This window comes from Chelmon rostratus, chromosome 12, assembly GCF_017976325.1.
Source record: "Chelmon rostratus isolate fCheRos1 chromosome 12, fCheRos1.pri, whole genome shotgun sequence".
NCBI lineage: Eukaryota > Metazoa > Chordata > Actinopteri > Chaetodontiformes > Chaetodontidae > Chelmon > Chelmon rostratus.
In genome coordinates this window covers 11,045,223-11,065,208 of record NC_055669.1, presented here as the reverse complement: position 1 = coordinate 11,065,208, position 19,986 = coordinate 11,045,223, and the positions used below count along the sequence as shown (strand labels likewise).

At 40.5% G+C, this 19,986-nt stretch overlaps 1 protein-coding gene across 1 annotated transcript; it reads left to right on the top strand.

The window, feature by feature from the left end:
* The first annotated feature begins 4,969 nt into the window (after positions 1-4,969).
* LOC121615461 (C-C motif chemokine 17-like) lies at positions 4,970-6,730 on the top strand. Its single transcript, XM_041949820.1, has 4 exons — positions 4,970-5,147; positions 5,283-5,403; positions 5,968-6,045; positions 6,188-6,730. The coding sequence occupies exons 1-4, from the start codon at positions 5,066-5,068 to the stop codon at positions 6,333-6,335; spliced, it is 429 nt and encodes a 142-aa protein (XP_041805754.1). The 5' UTR covers positions 4,970-5,065; the 3' UTR covers positions 6,336-6,730.
* Positions 6,731-19,986: the final 13,256 nt, after the last annotated feature.

Here is a 19,986-nt window from a genome sequence, read left to right as displayed (position 1 = left end):
GTTCCGTTCTCTCCATAACAGCTGCTAGTCTGCCGAATTACTCAATTGATGTGCGTGTGTGTTCAGTATAAACAAAGGAAGAAGCAAACAGAAGGTTTCATCAAAAACGCCAAAACACCAAAAGTGTGTGTGTCTGTGCGCCGTGCATCATGTGCTCACTTTGATGATGGAGGAAATCTCCATCAGCATCTTGTTTTCGGAGTGTATGTGTGTGCGCGCGTGTGTACGTGACGCGTGTTTGTGTGGCGTGTTTGTGTGTGATTGCATAAACACGGTGTCAGAGTGATGAGATGTTCTTTCCATCCATCTGTTCTGCTGGCATTTACATCTTCAGAGGGCGACAATAGAGGAGAGACAGAAAGAGCGAGCGAGCACGAGAGGGACGGTGATAACCAGTTGAGATTCTACGATAATCTTTGTTTTGGCTGTCAGTCAGAAGAGCAATAACACACTCTCAGGTCGCCTGTGGAGCACTGAGGCTCCATTCTGATGTGATCTTTTAACATGTCTGAGGGTTCCTAAGTGTCTGTGAGAGGACGCATGAGAGTGAAGCTGCAGTGCGTCTTCCTGTGGTTGTGGTAATGAATGTGTGTGTGTGTTTGTGTGTGTGTGTGTGCCTTCATGGACGTATGTAGTGTGTGTTTAAGAGACAGAGAGAAACCTCATTGTTCTGTTCCTCCTTATCTGCTGTCTCGCTGGAGAGCCCGTGCTGTTTCCCCCTTAGCGATGTGACCCGGCTGTGATACCACACGCCCTCGTCTCTGCAGATAACAGACCACCCTAAAAATACTCCTCTTTCTACCACTCTAACACTCTTCCCCTCTGTTCTCCTCACCTCTTCTGGCTCACTGTATCCCCTGGAGTCTCCCTGGCCAGGAGTAAGCTCTGCCAGCATGAAATACCACCTCGAGGCGCTTCATAATGTCACAGAGGTCCTTTAATTCTATATTTTCCCCTCTTTTCGTCTTCCACTACTCATTCTGTCGGAGGCCATGGATGTTACGGTGTCGGCTTGAGCAGCAGAAGTGCATCTCGGGCTGTTACATCACAAGTTTTCTTATAATTTTCCACAATAATTCCTCGTCCCCCTCCCCCCCGCAGCTACTTCAGTCACCCACACTCTGGACACACAGGGCAGATGGGATGTAGGAGGAGACGGTGAGGACAGAATCTGCCGGGCTCACATAATTATACATCAAGTAGTTTTACCATAACTCCTCAATAAAATATCACAGAGTGCATTGTTTTCTGTGCCTCACGGTTTGACAGTCTGGAACAACGCTAATTATGATGACCTAGGCTTTTTTTTTCTTTTTTTTTTTTTTAAATCATGCCACAGCCAAGTGCTTTGAGAGCTTTTTCATCTCTCTGCTGCCTCCCTCGCTGCCTAAACCCTCCTCTGTTGTGAAGTGCTTTTAAGGAGACTGACAATGACCCTTTCTGTAGTTTTGAGGAAGTTTCTTGCTAATTTCAAATGCTTTTATTCCGAGCTCCTTTGCCCCGTTTGACGTTTGGGGTTAGAAAGCTGTCGTGTTTTTTGTTCTTTTTGTGTGCGTGCCTATGCGTGTGCGCGCATCCTTGCCTTTCTTTTGGCCCAAACCCACGCAGGTGACCAGAGGGGGCCTTGTGTGGGTGGACAACTCAATGGCGACCCCCTCTCTGTACCCTCACCCTTCCTCCTTTCCCCTCCCCTTCCCGCTTTTCTTGCCCTCTGTCCACTAGTGTGAGTCCAAAAACAGGGAGGAGAGGGGGCCCAGGAGAAGGAAAAGTCTGCTTCACACCCACCCTCAAGCAAACACACTGGCCAAAAATTTGCAATTGCCAAAATAACAGCGTAATAAGAAAGTGTTATTGGAATGCATGTTTGCCTTTGATCATGAAGTAGTAGATTCTGTAAACAAGAGAGGTTGATTTTCTTGTAGGGTAGTGCTGAGACAATGAGTTGATTAATAAATTACTCAGTAAACAGAACTGCAACCAATGATGTTTTTTTTAGGGATTAACTATTAAAGCTGCACTAATCAATATTTCTGTCTTAGCAATTGGTCAAATGACTGTGACAGACAATTATCACCACCTCTGCACTTCCCCTCATCTTTAGGCAGTGTTTGGAATGCTAATAAGGCTCCATGTATTCTGGATGTGTAACAGGAAAGTGTTTGCTAGCACGTTAGCTAATCACGTTGATAGGGTGATAATTTGTCAATGTTGTGTTCACAGCTTGTTACACTTCCCAAAGTGGCCAAAAAAAATCAATTACTAAGTCATTTTCTGGATATGGCTTCTCAGATGTGAGGACAAGCTCCTTTCCTCTTTTTCAAAGCACTGCAAACTGAATATCTGCAGGAAATCAGCTGTTTGTCACTTTGCTAACTTGTGATGTGCATTTTTCAGGTATGAATCATTGTCAGACATTCTTGCAGCTGATGATTATTTCCATCATTTGTTAATCTGCCAAATACTTTCCAATGTAACATTTTCAAATTGCTTGTTTTGCTTGTTTGGACCAACCAGTCAAGAATTAATCCATTTTCACAGAAAAGCAGTGAATCTTCATATTTCGGAAGCTGAAATGAAATTTTTGGCATTTTGCTACAAAAATTACACAAACAGTTAACAAATTGTCAAAATGACCTATGATTAATTCTCTGTTGATCACCAAATGAATCAATCAATAATTGTTTAGGCTTTAAAAAGATTAATCCTACGATTAAAAAGACAAACAGTAAATTAACCAATAATGAGATCACTTCAAGTAGGGCTGTAACCTCACAGGAAAGTGTGTATTTGTGTGTGTTTCGATGAGGAAGACAAGATGACTATAAGACGCTGTGTTTTATGGAGGATTAGTGGGATTAGGCTGTCAAACGGACGACTGTCCAGTTTATCATGTTACCTTTTTCTTCGTGAGGCGTCGCAACAGGTCACACAATCGTAAACAAATGGAATGGGAATGAATTAGAAGCCAGGATTTAAACTGCCCCCTGAACGTGCAAAACCTTAGTCACACACTGTGTTTATGACATGATTTGTCTCGATTAGCATTCGCTGTGGGGGAGAGTGTTTAGTTGACTCCCAAAGTATTGTTTTTATACTATTAAATTTCCTGCTTCTCGGTGGCTGAATGACTTTGGTGTCTAGCAGCGCTGAAACCATCTCATTCTGCAGCACTGAGAAATAAAAAACCCTGATTTGCATTTTAAACATGACAAGCAATCCCTTTTGTTGTTATGACAGACATTCAGGTTGTGCGGGACATTCATTTCACATCCATTTATCATGTCTTGCTTGACATCCATCAGTGGCCAGTACCAGCACTGCCCCCCTATGGGTGAAAGGAGCAAAAACTGCTATTGGACACCAACAAATGTGGCATGAGTCTGTGTGATGTGCTAAATTGAGATGTGTGGGCCTGACTGCCAAGTGGGAGGACAGAGGAGGCTTCAAGGAGGCCGCAAGTTGGGCAAGTCATCACAAGAACATAATGAGTCATGATCTGTGCAACTGTTACGAAATGACAAAGTTCACAACAGTCAGAACTAATTCAGGCTTCCTACATCAACCAAGGTGTCTCGGCTGACAGAAACAATGCTGAGTAATATTTATATAAACTTAACATCAGTATAGACTTAACATAAATATTCTAATCTGACTGAAATCTATCAGCGCAGACAAAATGATACAGCTACAATGGTGTGTTTCCTTATGGCAGTTATTCCCATAGAAAGACGTACATTGCAAACATTATAAAGATAATAGCAGGAGTAAATTGTCGATTCTGCTCATTTATTTCCTGTCTAATAAATTCTAGTGGATTCCTGGATACTCAAAGATGCATTTACTTTGAGGAGGAAAAGTTACTATGAAGTTGAGTCATTTCAGTCAATGTCTGGGGGCACAGGCGATGAAAAATCAACCAATTTCTGGCACGCACTGCGCACCTATTAATCACAGTTACAGTTCATGTGGTGGGACTCATTCGACTGGCAGCACGGCCTCCGTGCTCTGACAGCAATCTTCTACGTTTCTGAATATCCCTTGAGCAACACACATGCTCTGCTGCCGGCCTTCACACTCTTGATTTCCTTGTGAATAAGGGCAACAAAAAATAGAGTTCCCCTTCAGGGATGAGTAGAGCATCACTCTCAAAATGCAATCACATACTGGACGCAGCGTAAATGGCAAAACAAAAAACCTATGATGACTGTACAGCGTTCATGAATTCATTCACGAATGTTCCTTTCACAGTATTTTACGGTGCAGGAAGTGTTGATTTTTACAACTAGTCATTTACAGCTCGTACATGTAGTTTTTGAGACGTACAGTATGCTACAGAGCGTTTACAACTTGAAGATGTTGCGCCTATCTAGGTCAGTTGAGCTAGATTTGGAGTTGTCAGCTTTCTGCAGATTATATAGGTCATGCTAACAAGGAGGGGGGTTTGACAAGCCTCTCATACTCCATCAGCTCTCACCACAAAACAATCTCAAGATTGCTGATTATGTGAAACACCCCGACTCCAGCTTTAAGCTACAATGTCAAATTATGACAATGGATATTACAGTCACTTCTGTCAACACTAGTAAATATATGAAGCAGGGTAGAGGCAAAATGAGCAAACAAATTCCTTTTAAGCATGTTTATGCATGCATATGCACTGCACTGAGAGCTAAATATCATGCCATTTACTGTAGCTTTGGATAAATTTCAATGAAGCAAAGACTGTGCGACAATTAGAATCCACTGTGCTGTATATGAAGAACTTTGCAGCATGATTATTAACCCAGAAAGCATAAATATAGATGAGAGCCCAAGGAGACAATATGAACCTAATGCATCAGTGGCACTCTCACATTCTCACAAAAAGCAATGTAGGTGTTGCACAGCAGAGCCTAATTTATGATCAAAGTGCAATGCCTGCAACTTTGGCTGCCATGATGCAATAGTGAGCTTCCTGTCCTCAATTTAGGAGCCACAGGTTAAAAAAAAACATAGTATCATAAGTATATATGTGTATGTGCAGAGGTTACGTATTTAGTAAGTCCTGGCTATTCACTTAGTCAACATGGCACCCAGAGGTATGATCACTGTGACCATCGTTCTCCTCTGCTTCATACTGGGCCTGTTCAGTCCAGCTCCAGCTGCCCGTAAGTTCATTTCATCACATTTGTCAATTAGATCAAAATACATTACAATACAATACAGTGGCTATTAGATTAAGGGCTCTAAACTGAGCTGATCAGTTAATAATGTGGTTTGTGTTTGTGTGTGTGTGTGTGAAGTTGGTTCTCGTGTGGGCAAAGCCTGTTGTACGAGATACAATAGGAAGCCAGTACCTTTCCAGCGTATAAAGGGCTACAGAGAACAAACCACCAAGGAAAACTGTCGCCTCGAGGCGATCATGTAAGACTCTCTCCTAACACACCATAAAAACTCCAACCCTGACCGCCGCAGTACGACATGATATATGAATATCATTGTCTAGCATGTAAAGTCTTTACGAGAGGGTTCAACTGATTGCATTAATTGGATTTTTCCAAAATATTCAAAAGACACAGTCAACAAACTTTTGTGGAAAACGTGGTTTCCGCAGTATATCTTGCCAAAGAAATAAGCCATTTGATCTCACCGACCACATCATTTTGCTGCCCAAACTGTCTGAATTTCGTAACTCTGAATAGGCAGCTTTTTGATCTGCTCCATATCTGCATAAATGATGTTTATAAATTATTTGTATACAAGCTGTGTAGTTTTAAAGACTGACAAAATCCAACCCCATCTCTCCTTTCTGGGTACTGACCGAAATGTGTCAAACAGTGTCACGCACCAAAAGCTGCCGTTTCCATGCTGGAACTCAGGTGTCACAGAGGCACTATTATCAAAACATTACATTTCTACTATAAAATCATACACCAGGCTACAAAATAGTGTTCTCTGAGTGTCTGATTATATGTGTCACGATTGCAGTTTCTACACGATCAAGAAGAATGAGATATGTGCTACTCGGAAGGATGAGTGGGTGAGGAAAAATCTGGAATTACTCAGGTATGAGACTCCTACTCCCTTTTAAATACCAACCAGTTTCAGTTCAGACATGGATCTTAAATTCAGGACCGGCTGTGTGTGTGAACAGGTTTCTCTTTTGTTTTGCGGCATTGTGAGTAAAGAATTCCTCTCTTCTTTATAGTTCAAAACTGAAGTTGATGTCCAAGGCCGGCTCAGCTGCAGGTGAAACTCTGATGAAGGAAACTGTGAACCCTATATTTAATGATGGAAGTCGATCTCTCTTCAGCACCACAGAGACCGTACCAAACAGCACTGAAAGTTTCTATTAGCTAAAACCAGGTTGTGGCCTCAGAGATTTGGAGCTAAATCATTTGCGTTACAGAAATGCCAATATGAGGGAGTTTGAGAGAAATTGAACCTACTGTAATCCAGTCATGTTGGGGATATTATCTCTGAGAAAGCAAAGAAATGCTAATTACTTTTACTTGCCTAAACATATGCAGCCTCAGCCCTAATACTCCATTTAATCATGACTTAAGGGGAACCTGAGAAGAACAGCTTTGAGACTGTTGATGTAGATTATGTGCTTAGCCACTTAGCAAATGTTTTTCTGAGCTTTTTTAAACATGCTTTTGTGACGATGCAGGTTTATTCTCTGCAACAAATCTCCTGTTTAATCAAGTTAATGTGCCAATAGCAATTCTCGCAAATAAATAAATTTACTTCAAAGTACTCCAACGTTGTTGTCCACGTTCATTTAATCAAACAACAATGATGTCTCACAGAAGTGTGTCATGTAACTTTCAATGTAGTCAAGGCTAACTTACTGTTAAAATGAATTTTTAATTAGTGATTAAAGACGAATTAGTGCTTAAAATCATAATACTTATAACAAATTGCCAAGTAATACGTAATAAGGTGTCTGGATGGGGAAGCCTCTTAACATCCTTAAAAGGTCTATTCTTCCAAACAATAGATGACACAAGGCCCACAGCTGCAAACCGGGTAGACTGTCGCTCTGCATGCTGTATGTTTTAGTAGCGTGACATGTGTGCCTGGTGTACTGAGAAAAGGATGCTGCCAGCACATCTGCTGGAAGGTGTCTGAAAACTTTTCGATGAGCTGTCCTGCCCCCCCGAGCTCATGCAAATGCATGACATGACTGACAGGGAGGCAGTCTCTTGTGCTATTTCAGATCAGCACCCCAAGGGGTTGGTGCTCCAGTCAGACAAGGTGACTCCCTCAATGACACGCTCTTCTCATCCAAACTGTCCTGAAATAATTTCACGTCAACACTAGATGGCACAATCGATCTGTAAAAAAAGTGCACCTCTGCCAGCTTCATCACAAGGCCACAGCTACCCTTGATTTTTATCAACCAATAACAACAGCACATATGGACAGAGGACAAGAGCGTTTATTTTGTTCACAGTTAACAACAGACATGTATTTTTAATCTCTGTTAAGCCTTGTGTTAAATGAACACACAGACAGGACAGTATGTGGAAAACGGGAAGACAAATAAATAGTGCTCGTAATAAATATTAAATATTACACATTTCAAAGCATTTTAAATATTTTAAATTAATGCAAGACAACAGGCTATAGATATTCATGGTGCTGACGAGTGCTTTCTAGGGGCTGGAGGTTTGAGTGGCAGGAACAGAAGCAGTGGCCTTCACTCTGCGGGCCTGCCTATAAAACACACAAAGAAGAGATAACAGGTAAAATAACAGTTTGTACTGTCCCCCAGCATATGTGATACATCATGTGTCAAATGTCCGATCCTGGAGACTGACTGAGAGGACAAAGGCCTACTCACTCTAGCTCTCTGATTTTGGCGAACACCCAGTCCTGTTTCCAGTGGCTGCAGACTTCTCCCTCTGCGGTCTCAAATCTGTGCAGGGGGGAACAAAAAAAATAAGATGAATGACAAGCTAAAAGCAATTTTCATCAAGACCTTGGATTTCTGTGCTAAATAAAATAAGCATAACACTTACATGACGGCACGGACACACGGGAGTATCTTCCTCTGGATCCTGTAGCCCAAGATGGGAGCAGTGATGTTCTTGATACTGACCTCAGTGCAGCACTCGACTACCTTCATTCCTGTTTTACAGAAAAACAAACGAGGACAGGTTGTTATCTCTTTAAATTGCAACGTCAAATCTGAATAAATACACATGGTTTTCATCCAAAGTCAACCACTTCAAACGTACATGGCATATTACAGCATTATGTGGACTGGAGAAGGCTAGCAGTGTAATATGGTGCAGGATCTCTGACACTTACTAGAAGCCGTTGCTGCCATTGCCAGAACCCCGACGAGGAGAGCCAGGCATGCCAGTCTTCTGATGCACAGCTGCATGGTTACTGCGTGAGATGTTCCAGATGTTGTTTGCAGAGGCTGATTGTTTGACCTGGCAAATGGAGATGTCTGATCTCCTTGGACCAGATCTCTAGGTTTTATAGCGAAGAAAGAGGAACCAGGGCAAACTGACCGGATGAATTGTCTCGTTGGGCTTTCTACATTGTGTGTGTGTGTGTGTTTGTGTGTGTGTGTGTGTGTGTGTGTGTGTGTGTGTTTGTGTGTGTGTGTGTGTGTGTGTGTTTGTGTGTGTGTGTGTGTGTGTGTGTGTGTGTGTGTGTCAGGGTGGGGTGAAGGATGTACTTGGGTGACACTGTAGTCTACCATTTCCTTTTTTGTGATTTCATCATGACATTGACTGAGCTGACTTAGAAATGTACTCAAATTGAAGCTACATCTTAAGGACTCAATCTAAATGGAAAATGCAAAACAGTGCAATGGAAACAGACTTAGCAAATAAATCATAACATAGATAAAGCATGTGACTTAAACATCTACAGAAGCTTTAACTCCACTAAGGAGACTAAAAATAGCAGCAAAGACTCAAATACAGGACAGGTGACCAGGGGAAAGATCTGGAGTGAAACTAAACTTTTTTAGCTTCTAAAGAAGTTTGAGAACCACTGGTTTAATGGTGCCTGGCTGGAAAATCAGCGCTGCCAACTGTCTATCTCGATAAACCAACTCCTAATAATCACATAGCAGAAGAGGGTGCAAACTCAATTGGCATTTTCTTTTTCCAAAATTCAGTTTGCACTACATTTGGATGGAAATCTAGTGTCTATCTGTCTATGCAGCAAAGGTTAGCTCTGTGACAGATTGGCATCCTGTTCAGGTTGTTCCCAGCTTCTTACACAATGCATACTCCAACCCTCAGGGCCCTGAACGAGGTAAGAGGGAACAGAGAATAGATGGATGGGCAATCATCTTATATTGTTTCAAAAATAATGTTCTTTATCAAATAATGGTTCTAATCTTAATCTAATGTTGTTTTAAATGGTTGCCTTTAGGTATTACTCCTGCTGATTTCAGCAATCATACAAAGGCAACATCACGTGCTGGCCACTCTCCCCAGTGTGTCATCTTTCTCTCTTTCTATCCGTCCTCTTTCTCTGGCTGTCATGGTCAGCGTCAGACCAAGAAAAGGGGAAGGAAGGAGATCCCAAGGCTTTCCACCACAAGCTTCCTCCAGCCAAATTTGGTCAATTGCCCTTGTATGTTCCGTCATTTTAGTTACAAGTCTAAACTTGTCTGAGGGGGCCTTTGTGATTTAGACAGTTCAGACAGAATAAAGGATTGAACTTACTTTGCAAGAAGAAATATATTCCTTGATATACTGAGCATCTGATTTTCCATAAATTTTTTTTCACCTCAGTTTACTTGCAGCATTATGAAAAGAACACAAAAAGAACTGCCAAAACGATTAAGAATCAAGTTCCTGGCTGTGAAAGTTAAACAAATTTGCTGGTTATGTCCCACAAGAACTGAATTGGTTTAAAAGGCTGATCAATTTGCTCTGTCTGGATTGTATTTGCTTGAAATAATCATTCATACTTTTTAAATTGTTTAAATTAATGCTATATATTACAAATATATAGTCTTAAAGGAGCAGTAAATCATCTGTGACCGTTGCAGACCTCTATTCATGACAAGCAGGAACTGCATTGCTGAACTGATCTCCACCTACAAGTCTCAGGCACAGTGCTCACCTCCTCATGGTATGTAGCCTACTTTACCACACCAACAGTATTCAAACCCCACAATGGAAAATGGTATAAAGAAGACCCCCCTGCTTGGAGGAACTGGATGGAGATCATTGATGAGATACACGTTATGGAGAGACTCACACATATCATAAAACTGCAACAATCATTATGCGAGAGCAGATGGGAAAAATGGACTGTCTACAAAAAACAGCATGAAGACTGATAGTAATTTTACTGACGCAATGTTCTATATGTGTTGTGTTGTTTAAATGAGAAAATCAATAAAACATAAGTTTTTAAAAAAAAACCCACAATGGAAACCAGAACCACCAGTGATCATTTCCCTGAGTTTTCAGGAAGTGATGAACAAAACGTAAAAAAAAAGACGTTCATTTACAGCAACAAATGACACACAATGCTAACAGCCTGGGGATTGTGTTGCTGAGTTTCGATGTCAAGTCTTACAGCAATAAATCAGAAGAACAGGCTTTCAAAAATGCAGAACTTGTGATCTCACACTTTCTCTGTATCATTTCATGATGCCAAAACTTTAATTTCTCAAGAAAGCCATGTCCATGTCCTTTTGCCTTCTTAGGAAGACACAGCAGCATTTTTGAATCATTTAGCAGAAATGCAGAAAAGAAAAGAAAAGAAAAGAAAAGAAAAGAAAAGAAAAGAAATGAAATGAAATCAACAAGTAAGATAGTTTTATAGAGCAAAGATTCATTGTAACAGAAAAGCCAATTGAGTCCCTCTGGCAACTAAAAATGTATTTAAGACGTCTTTCCTCCCAAGTGCCATCAATATTCGTAACTCCACAAAGTGACACACTGACATGAACAATACACATTGACATGTAGTAATGTGACCCTGCGTTTGTTTTACTAACTGTTTGTCTGTTTTTTATGTTGTTGAGTTTTCTGTTTTGGTAGGTTGATGACAACTTTCCACCCTTACAGTCAATAAAGATTCTATTCTACTCTATTCTAGCTAAAACATGACATATTAAGATAAAAATAGTCTTCACATCCATAAATCACAGCATCTGTCGAGGAAATCACTGTCAATCCTTATCAGCCTTTCAAATATAAAGTGTTATGATTGTTAAACAAGCAGTCCTCAGAAAATTGGCACTAAGCCCTAAAGTCTTATCTTATCTTATCTTACTCTGCACTTCCACATCTTTGTAGGCTATATTTCACTTGGTATATATCTCTCAAACTGCCTTTTCAAATGCTGCATTTGTTACAGAAGGACTACTTTGAGTTTGTGTGCTTGCAGTTAATGCAATTGATGCTAACATTTGGGATACAGGCCACAGTAAAATAAGAAGTGACATACCCTTCCATTCTTCATAAAAATCATCAGTGGCTTGATATGTATATGTTCTATCTGAAATCGAAATGGAAATCTAATCTAAATCTAATCTGAAAAACTGCATGTAAAAATAACTTGTATTGATGCATCTCAAAACATATAGCTTTACACAGGAGACTGCCAGCAACTGATACTGGATTACACAATCATGATTTTACTGGATGTGGTGCATTTAAATTGTTAAAATTCCTCGTCAATGAAAAGCAGAAGTGATCACTCAAAATGAGGAAGGAAGCATGAAAAGTGTGTTTGGCTTATCTGAAATGAAGATAAAACTGCGAAACATGGTATGCACTTCAATCATGACTTGAAAAAGAAAGTTCTCTTTTTTAGGCACCCCATTCACAAGTTTTTATCTTAGATCGAGGCTGTTAATCTAACACATTGGGCCACATTGCTATACGGGGTTATGACTTCTCTCATATCGTCATCCTTATGGGCTCCAGCGTATTGCCAAATGATAGAACAATACAGTACAATACTTGGTAGAATAATCTTAAACGGAGTCATTGCCTGCAGACCTCAGCACTCTGTGGCACAACTAATCAGTGAGTTATAACAATAGACATTTGGTCACAGTCATTTCGGAGGGACAGGGTAGAGTCAACCCAACGTAATGGATCCATTAAAGAAATTCCACTTACACTGTTATTTTAAAAGCACAGGAGTGACAGCTCCATCAGTGCTTACTGACTATAAGATAACTTCTGCACGGACAGAGTCATTTCAGCTTTGTGTTAATCTAATTTTGTTACAGCACTGGTTCTCATGAGTCAAAATCCACCTTAAGTTCTGTATTATGATACAAAATAGTATTAGTAAAGATATTAGTAAATTCCATAGCTTTGTTTCATTTGACTAAGCAGTAAGCGTTCATTCACAAAAGTGAAAGTGACCCACTCTCTCTGTGCTGTCCTTGTACAAACTGGTGATGCTCCACTTATTAAGGAATGAGTGGGTGGTGACAAATGTGAGTGAAACACAAACTACTGTTTTATGAGAATAACAACAATGCAAATTTATGAACACAACTACTGCAAATTAAATGACGAAACACACTGCTTGTCATTGCATGCCAAAATAATAAATGTACGAGCCCTTTCTGATCTGACGCTCCAATCAGCAGGGCATAAACATATCTTATGACAGCATTCGAATAAATTACAAAGGCTGTCATCAACAAAGCACCTTACCTGAAATCACCCTTCCCAGCCTCACTTAAAACTTCTTCAATAAAATAAAATATATAGGTCGTATGACTATTTTCTGCCCCTTGGTCAGATGTCCACCCTCTTATTACCACGACCCAGGCAGTTATAATTCTGTTGTGCTTTCATTCATTTCGGTTAAATTAGTAGCTTTTACTTCAGTTTACCACATGATTGTAGATCATTTTACTGGCCAAATACAGTTTTTAAAGCTTACCTGGATTCTAAGTGAGGAATCCATCTCGTCCAAGTCAAAATCCTGGGATGGTCCCTCCATCACGTCTTGTTGGTCAGCATCTCTCTCACAGTTTGACCCTGAACATACATAAGACACAACACACAATATGTATACATCCTTAAAAAAAAAAAAAACGACTGTGAGTAAATCTAATTTCTGATGGCAAAAATCACACTTCACTCTCATAAAAATGTCACATGTAACACAACATTTCTACTATCATCTTTCCTCCCATTACCATCATGGAAACAAACCTCACACTACCATGCTAACATAGCTGACATTATGGTAAGCTAACGTTAGCTTACCACAACCAACCAGATAATTTTTCATGAAATACTGTACATAATCAATTTGAATCCTCCTCACATTTTATAATGAACCCCAGTATCCCAAAACACAATAAACTTGGTCCTGGTATATTTTGACGTGTAATGAGAAATAAAATAGCACTTTCACACTTACTTGTTTAAGCTAACTTCCGTCCATCTACTACGTTTCCTTCTTTTCAACTGACAGACGTCGTCGCGCGCGCCAGCGCCCTCTGTTGGACATTCAGGAAACCTGCAACTATTCCATGTAATATAAACTATTTCTTGTAAAATACATATATTAGCTATATACGGACACTATTTAACTATTGAGTTAATTAAGTATGAAGTGATTATTTTATTAGCTCTCATGTTTTTCAAGGAATGAGGATCCTCGCCACTTTTACCTGCTGTTGCGTCAGGGGTTTGTGTGATTTACTTTACTGTATTTACCACATGAGCGCACAAGTGTTAAGATAAAACGAATGGAGTGTAAGAGCAGGTGAGCACAACTCATGCAAACTATGTTTAGAACCTTACATCAGCCTGGAAATGCCATGAGACCAACACAAGGGTATGCATTTTCTCTCCATGCACGCACTGTGGTAGCAGAAATGAGTGCAACAGCGTCTCAGCTCACCTCAAAAGCCAAACAGTAGACAGCTACTTTGTTAGAAAGTGAGACTAATAAAATACCCATACTGCAGGATTGAACCTTGACCTTTGCAGTTACATAAAAATGTTTTCCTTTTTGTTTATCTCATTTTATGGCTCATAAGGTTTTCCAAGTTCGATTGAGTCTTACAAGTTATCAGTGGATCTATTTTATTTGTGCCAAACCTGACAAACAAAAAGATTCTGGCTGTTTTGACATTCATAGTATGCTAATAACAAGCTGAAGGCTTTCTGGAAAACTGGTCTGTGTAGAGACGTGCAAGTAAAAGTGCTTTGATCCTTTTAAAAGGATGTTTCACTCACCAATATCATCATTTTTACTGACCATAATGATCAAGATCAAGTGTCTGACATCCTGGTATCACATGTACAGTTATATAACTGTTACAGGTGTTTCCCATACAACCATTTGAATTGTAAATATAATAAAGCTGCACGTAAAGACCACATCCTTCTGCAGTGGAAAATGTATTGACACCCTCAGACCACTGCTGATGAGTGACTGTAGGGGCCCGGACCACAGTGGTGAGCTGCTGTGGGAGGAAATATGTACTCTTCTTTCCAGCCGTGTGCATAACTGTGGGTGCAGCATGCTCTAGTTGCAAGTGGCTTAAATGAAAGTGTTGGCTGTGTTGCTGGGTTTAAAAAGGTCTTGCAGTGCAGACTAAACATCATAGCTGTTTTAGCCACAGATGCGTAATGACAAGTCTCACCTTTGTCTCGCTAAGCCTCATAGCAATCATGGTGTCCACAACCTCAGCTCAAGGTAAGAGCATTTAGAAGATTTTTATGTGTGTGGGTTTTGTACAGTAATGTAGTGTTTCACTTACACTGTATGTGTGATTCCCTGTTAGATTGTGAAAATGATGATGATGGTAATAATGGGCTCTTATGTCTTCATTCAAAGGTGGAATAGCCAGTTGTTGTCCAAAAATTTCAACGACTCAAATCCACCGAGATCTCCTGAGGAGTTACTACAAGCAACAACAACCATCATGCCGATTAACTGCAGTGGTGTAAGTCATCCAGTCTGTTCAGTGTTGGATTTTCATGCATAGTTCCTGATTACGTCCTTGGATCTTTTTATAACTACAGTCTGGTACTTGTAAACTGTGATGCACTGTATTTCAGAATTAAAGCATAATCCTTTTTGAGTTTTTGAGCAATCATCCTCTCTTCAAAAATGTTGCAACGTGTTACTAAGCGTGTGCTTTTCGGCTTTGTGATTTTTCAATAGATTTCTCACAGTGAGAGGCAAGAGACTCTGCTCTGACCCCGACAGACTGTGGACAAAGACCAGCATGGCCTACATAGATGGAAAGAACTGGCAACTCCAACGTATCTCACAACATCACTGACACAATATCCACCTGCGCAAAAAAACACAAAATGCAAAAGCTTTCAATTTCTCTTCTACTGTCTGAGCTCCCTAGACCATGAACGTTTTTATACTTTCTACAAATCTGTCACCTCATCCTGGTGAAGTTACACAATATCTATGGCATTTGCCTTTTTTATGTATAAGTTTTAATTAAATAATGCTTGATAATCTGCATCAATGTAAATATTTGAATGATGTGTTTCTTTTATTTCACAATGATACTGAGTGACATTAAAAAAAGTGATCACAATGTAATGGCTAAACTTTGGTGATTGTGGGGGTTGCAGAATAGATTACTGTGCAAGTGCACATATGCAGAAAAGCTACGATCTGTATCTCGGCATCTTGACGTACACTCATCTCTTCATGTGTTTCATTTAGACCAAAAGACTGCAAAGCGCAGATATTCACCATGGTAACACAGCTGAGTCTATGAGCAGTGCCACTCTTAGCGGCATACAAGATGGGAGAGATTCTTGAGTTAAAGAGGGTCCAAAGAACGAAAGAAAGTGAAAAGAAAGTGAGCAGAGTCAGTGGTACAGGAAGTGTTCATGAAAGGAACATCAGATTGTAAGAATACTCCAAAAAATTACCACTTTTTATTATTATTACTTCAGTATAACCATGGAAGAATGTGTTATTGAAAGTAGTTATCTCCTGCAGAATATCAATCAATCAATCAGACTGAATTCGTACAGCACCTTCCAAACAAATCAATTGCAAAGTGCTTCACAAGCCACTGACTAAACATTGGATGTTAAAAATGGATTTAGAGACTACGCACACCAAAACAACCAACCTGCCCCAAGCAAAAAAAAAAGTTAATTGAATAAGACAACAATAAAAGATGGGTAGTTAAGATAATAAATATTAAAGAATAATGCCTCCCATGAGCGTAAATCATTAATGATGATACATTAATGTGTAATTAGCACAATTTACTGTTCCCTAACAAAGACCACGTCAATAAGATATGGATTAAAATAGTTTAATGCACATTATGGATGGAGGAAAGCCAGATGATGGAGCAGGCATGTATAAAGGGATTAAGGGACGGAGGGGTGAGGAATGAAGGGATGATGGGGGAGAGAGGAGTGAGGGTAGAGGGATGAAGGGTGGCGAATGGGGGAGTCGAGACTCTGTATGGGGGGGCCATCTACATGGGATTTTTGGTTAGTGCCCCCTGTGGCTCCTGTATGCAAAGAGAGAGAAGGCAGAGAAAAGAAACAGGATTTCCTCATTTTTTAGACACAGTTCGGAAGTTTATTTTAATAAAACTGCCGAAGTCCATCATATGAGTTATATTAAAAATCTTAATGTGTAAAGTAACTAGCAAGTGTAGCTGTCAGATAAACGTAGTGGAATTAAAAGTACAACGGTCACTGTGAGTCACTATTCTGGTGGCTGCCATGTTCCATCTGCCTTCACTGTGATGGTGTGACATGGTGGGCTCCAGACTGGCCAGGTGGGAGCTTAGGGGGCTTACACTTGCTATGTTTCCACCATTTGGTGGAGAGAACAGTGTGATGTGTCATTTTCAAAGAAAAAAAATGTATGAAACTGTTGTTTACTATGCGTTGGTGGAAAGAGAAAGTTCAGCTCGGTCTCGAGGTGCGACAGCTGGGGGGAAGTTTGAGGGGTGGAGAGCGGGGAGAGTTTGAGGTCGGTGCAACGTTTGCTCAAGCCGCAGCGTGACGGGTTTTCCCCACCCTTCTCCTACGTTAGTGGCCCACCATTGTTGCCGCTTATGACTGAGCCGTTGAATGCAGAGGTAAGTTACAACTTGGGTTGTGATTAAAAATGAGTGTGAGTGTGCTATGAGTGTGATATGGGTGTAACTATGGGTGTAAAACTATGGCTGTTCAGGCTTGTGTTCTGGTCTTCACAATGTGTTATTGTAGGGCCATTGTGGTGTCATCAAATTATACAGCACTATAAATAGCTGTATATGCTTGAGATGATGTAAATGCGAACATCTATTGGTTTTGTAGCCAGCTGCATTTGCAAAGGATTGTGGGTGTTCCTCAGCTCTGCTTTGAGCTGTGTTTCTGCCATCTTCAAGTATTTAACATGACGGCAGTGACGACAGCTATGGATTATTATTCATATCTACATGTGGGACTTGTGGAGTAACAGCATACATACATGCTTTCTGTGTGTGTGTGTGTGTGTGTGTGTGTGTGTGCGTGTGTGTGTGTGTGTGCGCTCGCACAGTAGGACGATAGCATTGAAAATCCTCCTGTGGCCCAGTGAGTCAGGTTTAGTCTGACGCCGTTTGGAGCTGAGGGAAGTAGAGAGCAGTGCGGTATTGCAGTTTCCTTCAGATGGGTGAACCACAAAACACCTCTCCAGTGCCCACGCATACACAACACACACACACACACAAACACACACACACACACACACACACACACAATGTGTTTCCATAATTTTTTTTCCTAGAGACATCCTAACCATAACTATAACCACTACTTACCCTAACCTTAACCCAAGTCTTCACCCTGAAATTTAATGATTTACATTGCAGGGATTTGTGTTTTGTCCCCATTAGAAATGTGAGTGTCCACAATGTGACTGTGTAAATAGATTTATGTCCCTATTATGTGTGTGTCCATTAATGCATGGACACACACACACACACACACACACACACACACACACACACATCACAAAAGTCAAATAAGAAGGAAAAGACAAAAATAGATTACTGCATGCATCTCTGCCCGAGTCAACTATTGCCCCCGACTCCCTACTACAGGTCTAAGCGGAAGTCTTGGCCTGGTTTTTCTGTCCAGAACGGCCTCATAATGTGTCAACATGTTTCCTCCCAACAACTTAAAGCACCATCTTCCTCTGGATGACATTAAAGACTTTAAAGAGCCTTCTGACTGACATGTTATCCATTATCTATTCCAAATAGGCCTCGCTGTGCATTCACCAGTTAGTCGCCAGCAAGTCTGTGGTTAGGTGCTGGGCAGGTAGCGCACAGTGGGGAGTTTCAGTAGAGCTCTTTGCTGAAAACAGCTGCCTAATGCAACCTGAAACAGCACAGGTGAGAGCTAGAGAGAGGGAACCAAAACCAATAAGTAGTGAGCAAAACAAAACAAACATGAAGTGAGAGATGCTAAGATGATCTACTGAAGTGTGAAAAACAACAGAGTCAGGCGGTAATCATCTGTGTCATTACTACAAGTGACACCTTTCACATTTCAAACAGTAATTCAAATGATGAGACAAACATTTTGATTAGAGCAGTGTTATGTAACCTTAGAAATCGATATTCCCTTTCATGTTTTCACATGTTTGACAGATATGCTTAGTGGTACATGGCTGGTTACACATTTTCTTTTATTGAGTTTAATTTTCTTAGAACAGAGGAAACAGTCTCACTAATACCCTTCTGCTGAATTGAGCAACCGCAAGCATGCACTCACAAAGCTCACATGTTCGACATTCAGGATGTGGTGAATGTGGCATGCCTGCCCCGCAGTTTCACGTAAAACCAAGCACGACCCTGACACAGAGAGGCAATAATATCAGAAATAGCACATGTCCTCCACACCTCTATCGTACTCCAGGTACAAATGTACAGGCCTTTTCTATTTCTTTGTGACATTTACAAACTACAAATAGGTAATATTTAGCCAATAAATGATGAGAAAAGTGATGATTAACTTTTATGCTAACGATCTGCAGGTTGTCATTTCCAAATATCCATTGGAGTAAAACTACAAAGTGATATTATATATTGCATAATATATCAAATACAATATACTGTATATTTATTTATAAAATATAGCAATCCATCTTGCAGTACTCAATTTAGATTTACATGACTTGTCTTAACCAACTTCAGTGCTGTTGCATGTTTTGACTTTCACATTCAGTGAGGGTTCTGTGGTATTTTGTGTGCGTCACCGTTGAAAAGACATTGGGCAGAACATACATTGGACTCATAACACATTAGACTAAAGCAAACCTGGGGAAATTATGGCCCGCGTGCCACATCCGGCCCTTTGTGCCTCCCTGTCCGGCCTGCGTGAGGCCAATCATAAATTAGAACATATAGGCTATTTAAAAATATTTATGCCTTGGATGCAATACAACTGTGTTGCTTTTATTTTGAAAAACGTTGCGTTCCTATTACTTCTGTATGGACGCACATGCGTGCGTGAGCGGCGAGTGTAGGTGAACAGTGTCAAGTGATGATAGCCAGGTTACCCTCAATAGTTAATAACAAATGCCCTGTTTTCAACAATACATGGACTGCCAACTACTTCTTTATAGAAGTCAAAGGTAACGCTGTGTGCTTAATTTGTGGTACACAGGTCGCTGTGTTGAATGATTACAATTTGAATCTTCAATACATGACCAAACATGAGGATAAATACAAAAATCTGTCTGATGAAGCGCAAGCAAAGGAGTCTGATGGGTCGCAAACAAAACTGCAAACCCAGCAAGGAATTTTTAGAAAACATTGCACACCCAGAGATGCAGCCGTCAGGACAAGCTTTGTAATTTCTCACAAAATCGCCAAAAAAGTAAGGCATTTTCTGATGGAGAGTTCATTAAGGAGTGCTTATTGGAGAAAAAGAAGCATTTGAGAAAGTGCCACTCTCCCGACGTACTGTAACGAGGCGCTTTGAGGACATCGCTGGAAACCTGGAGCTTTAGCTGAAGGACAGAGCGGCCGACTTTGACGATTTTTCCCTGGCT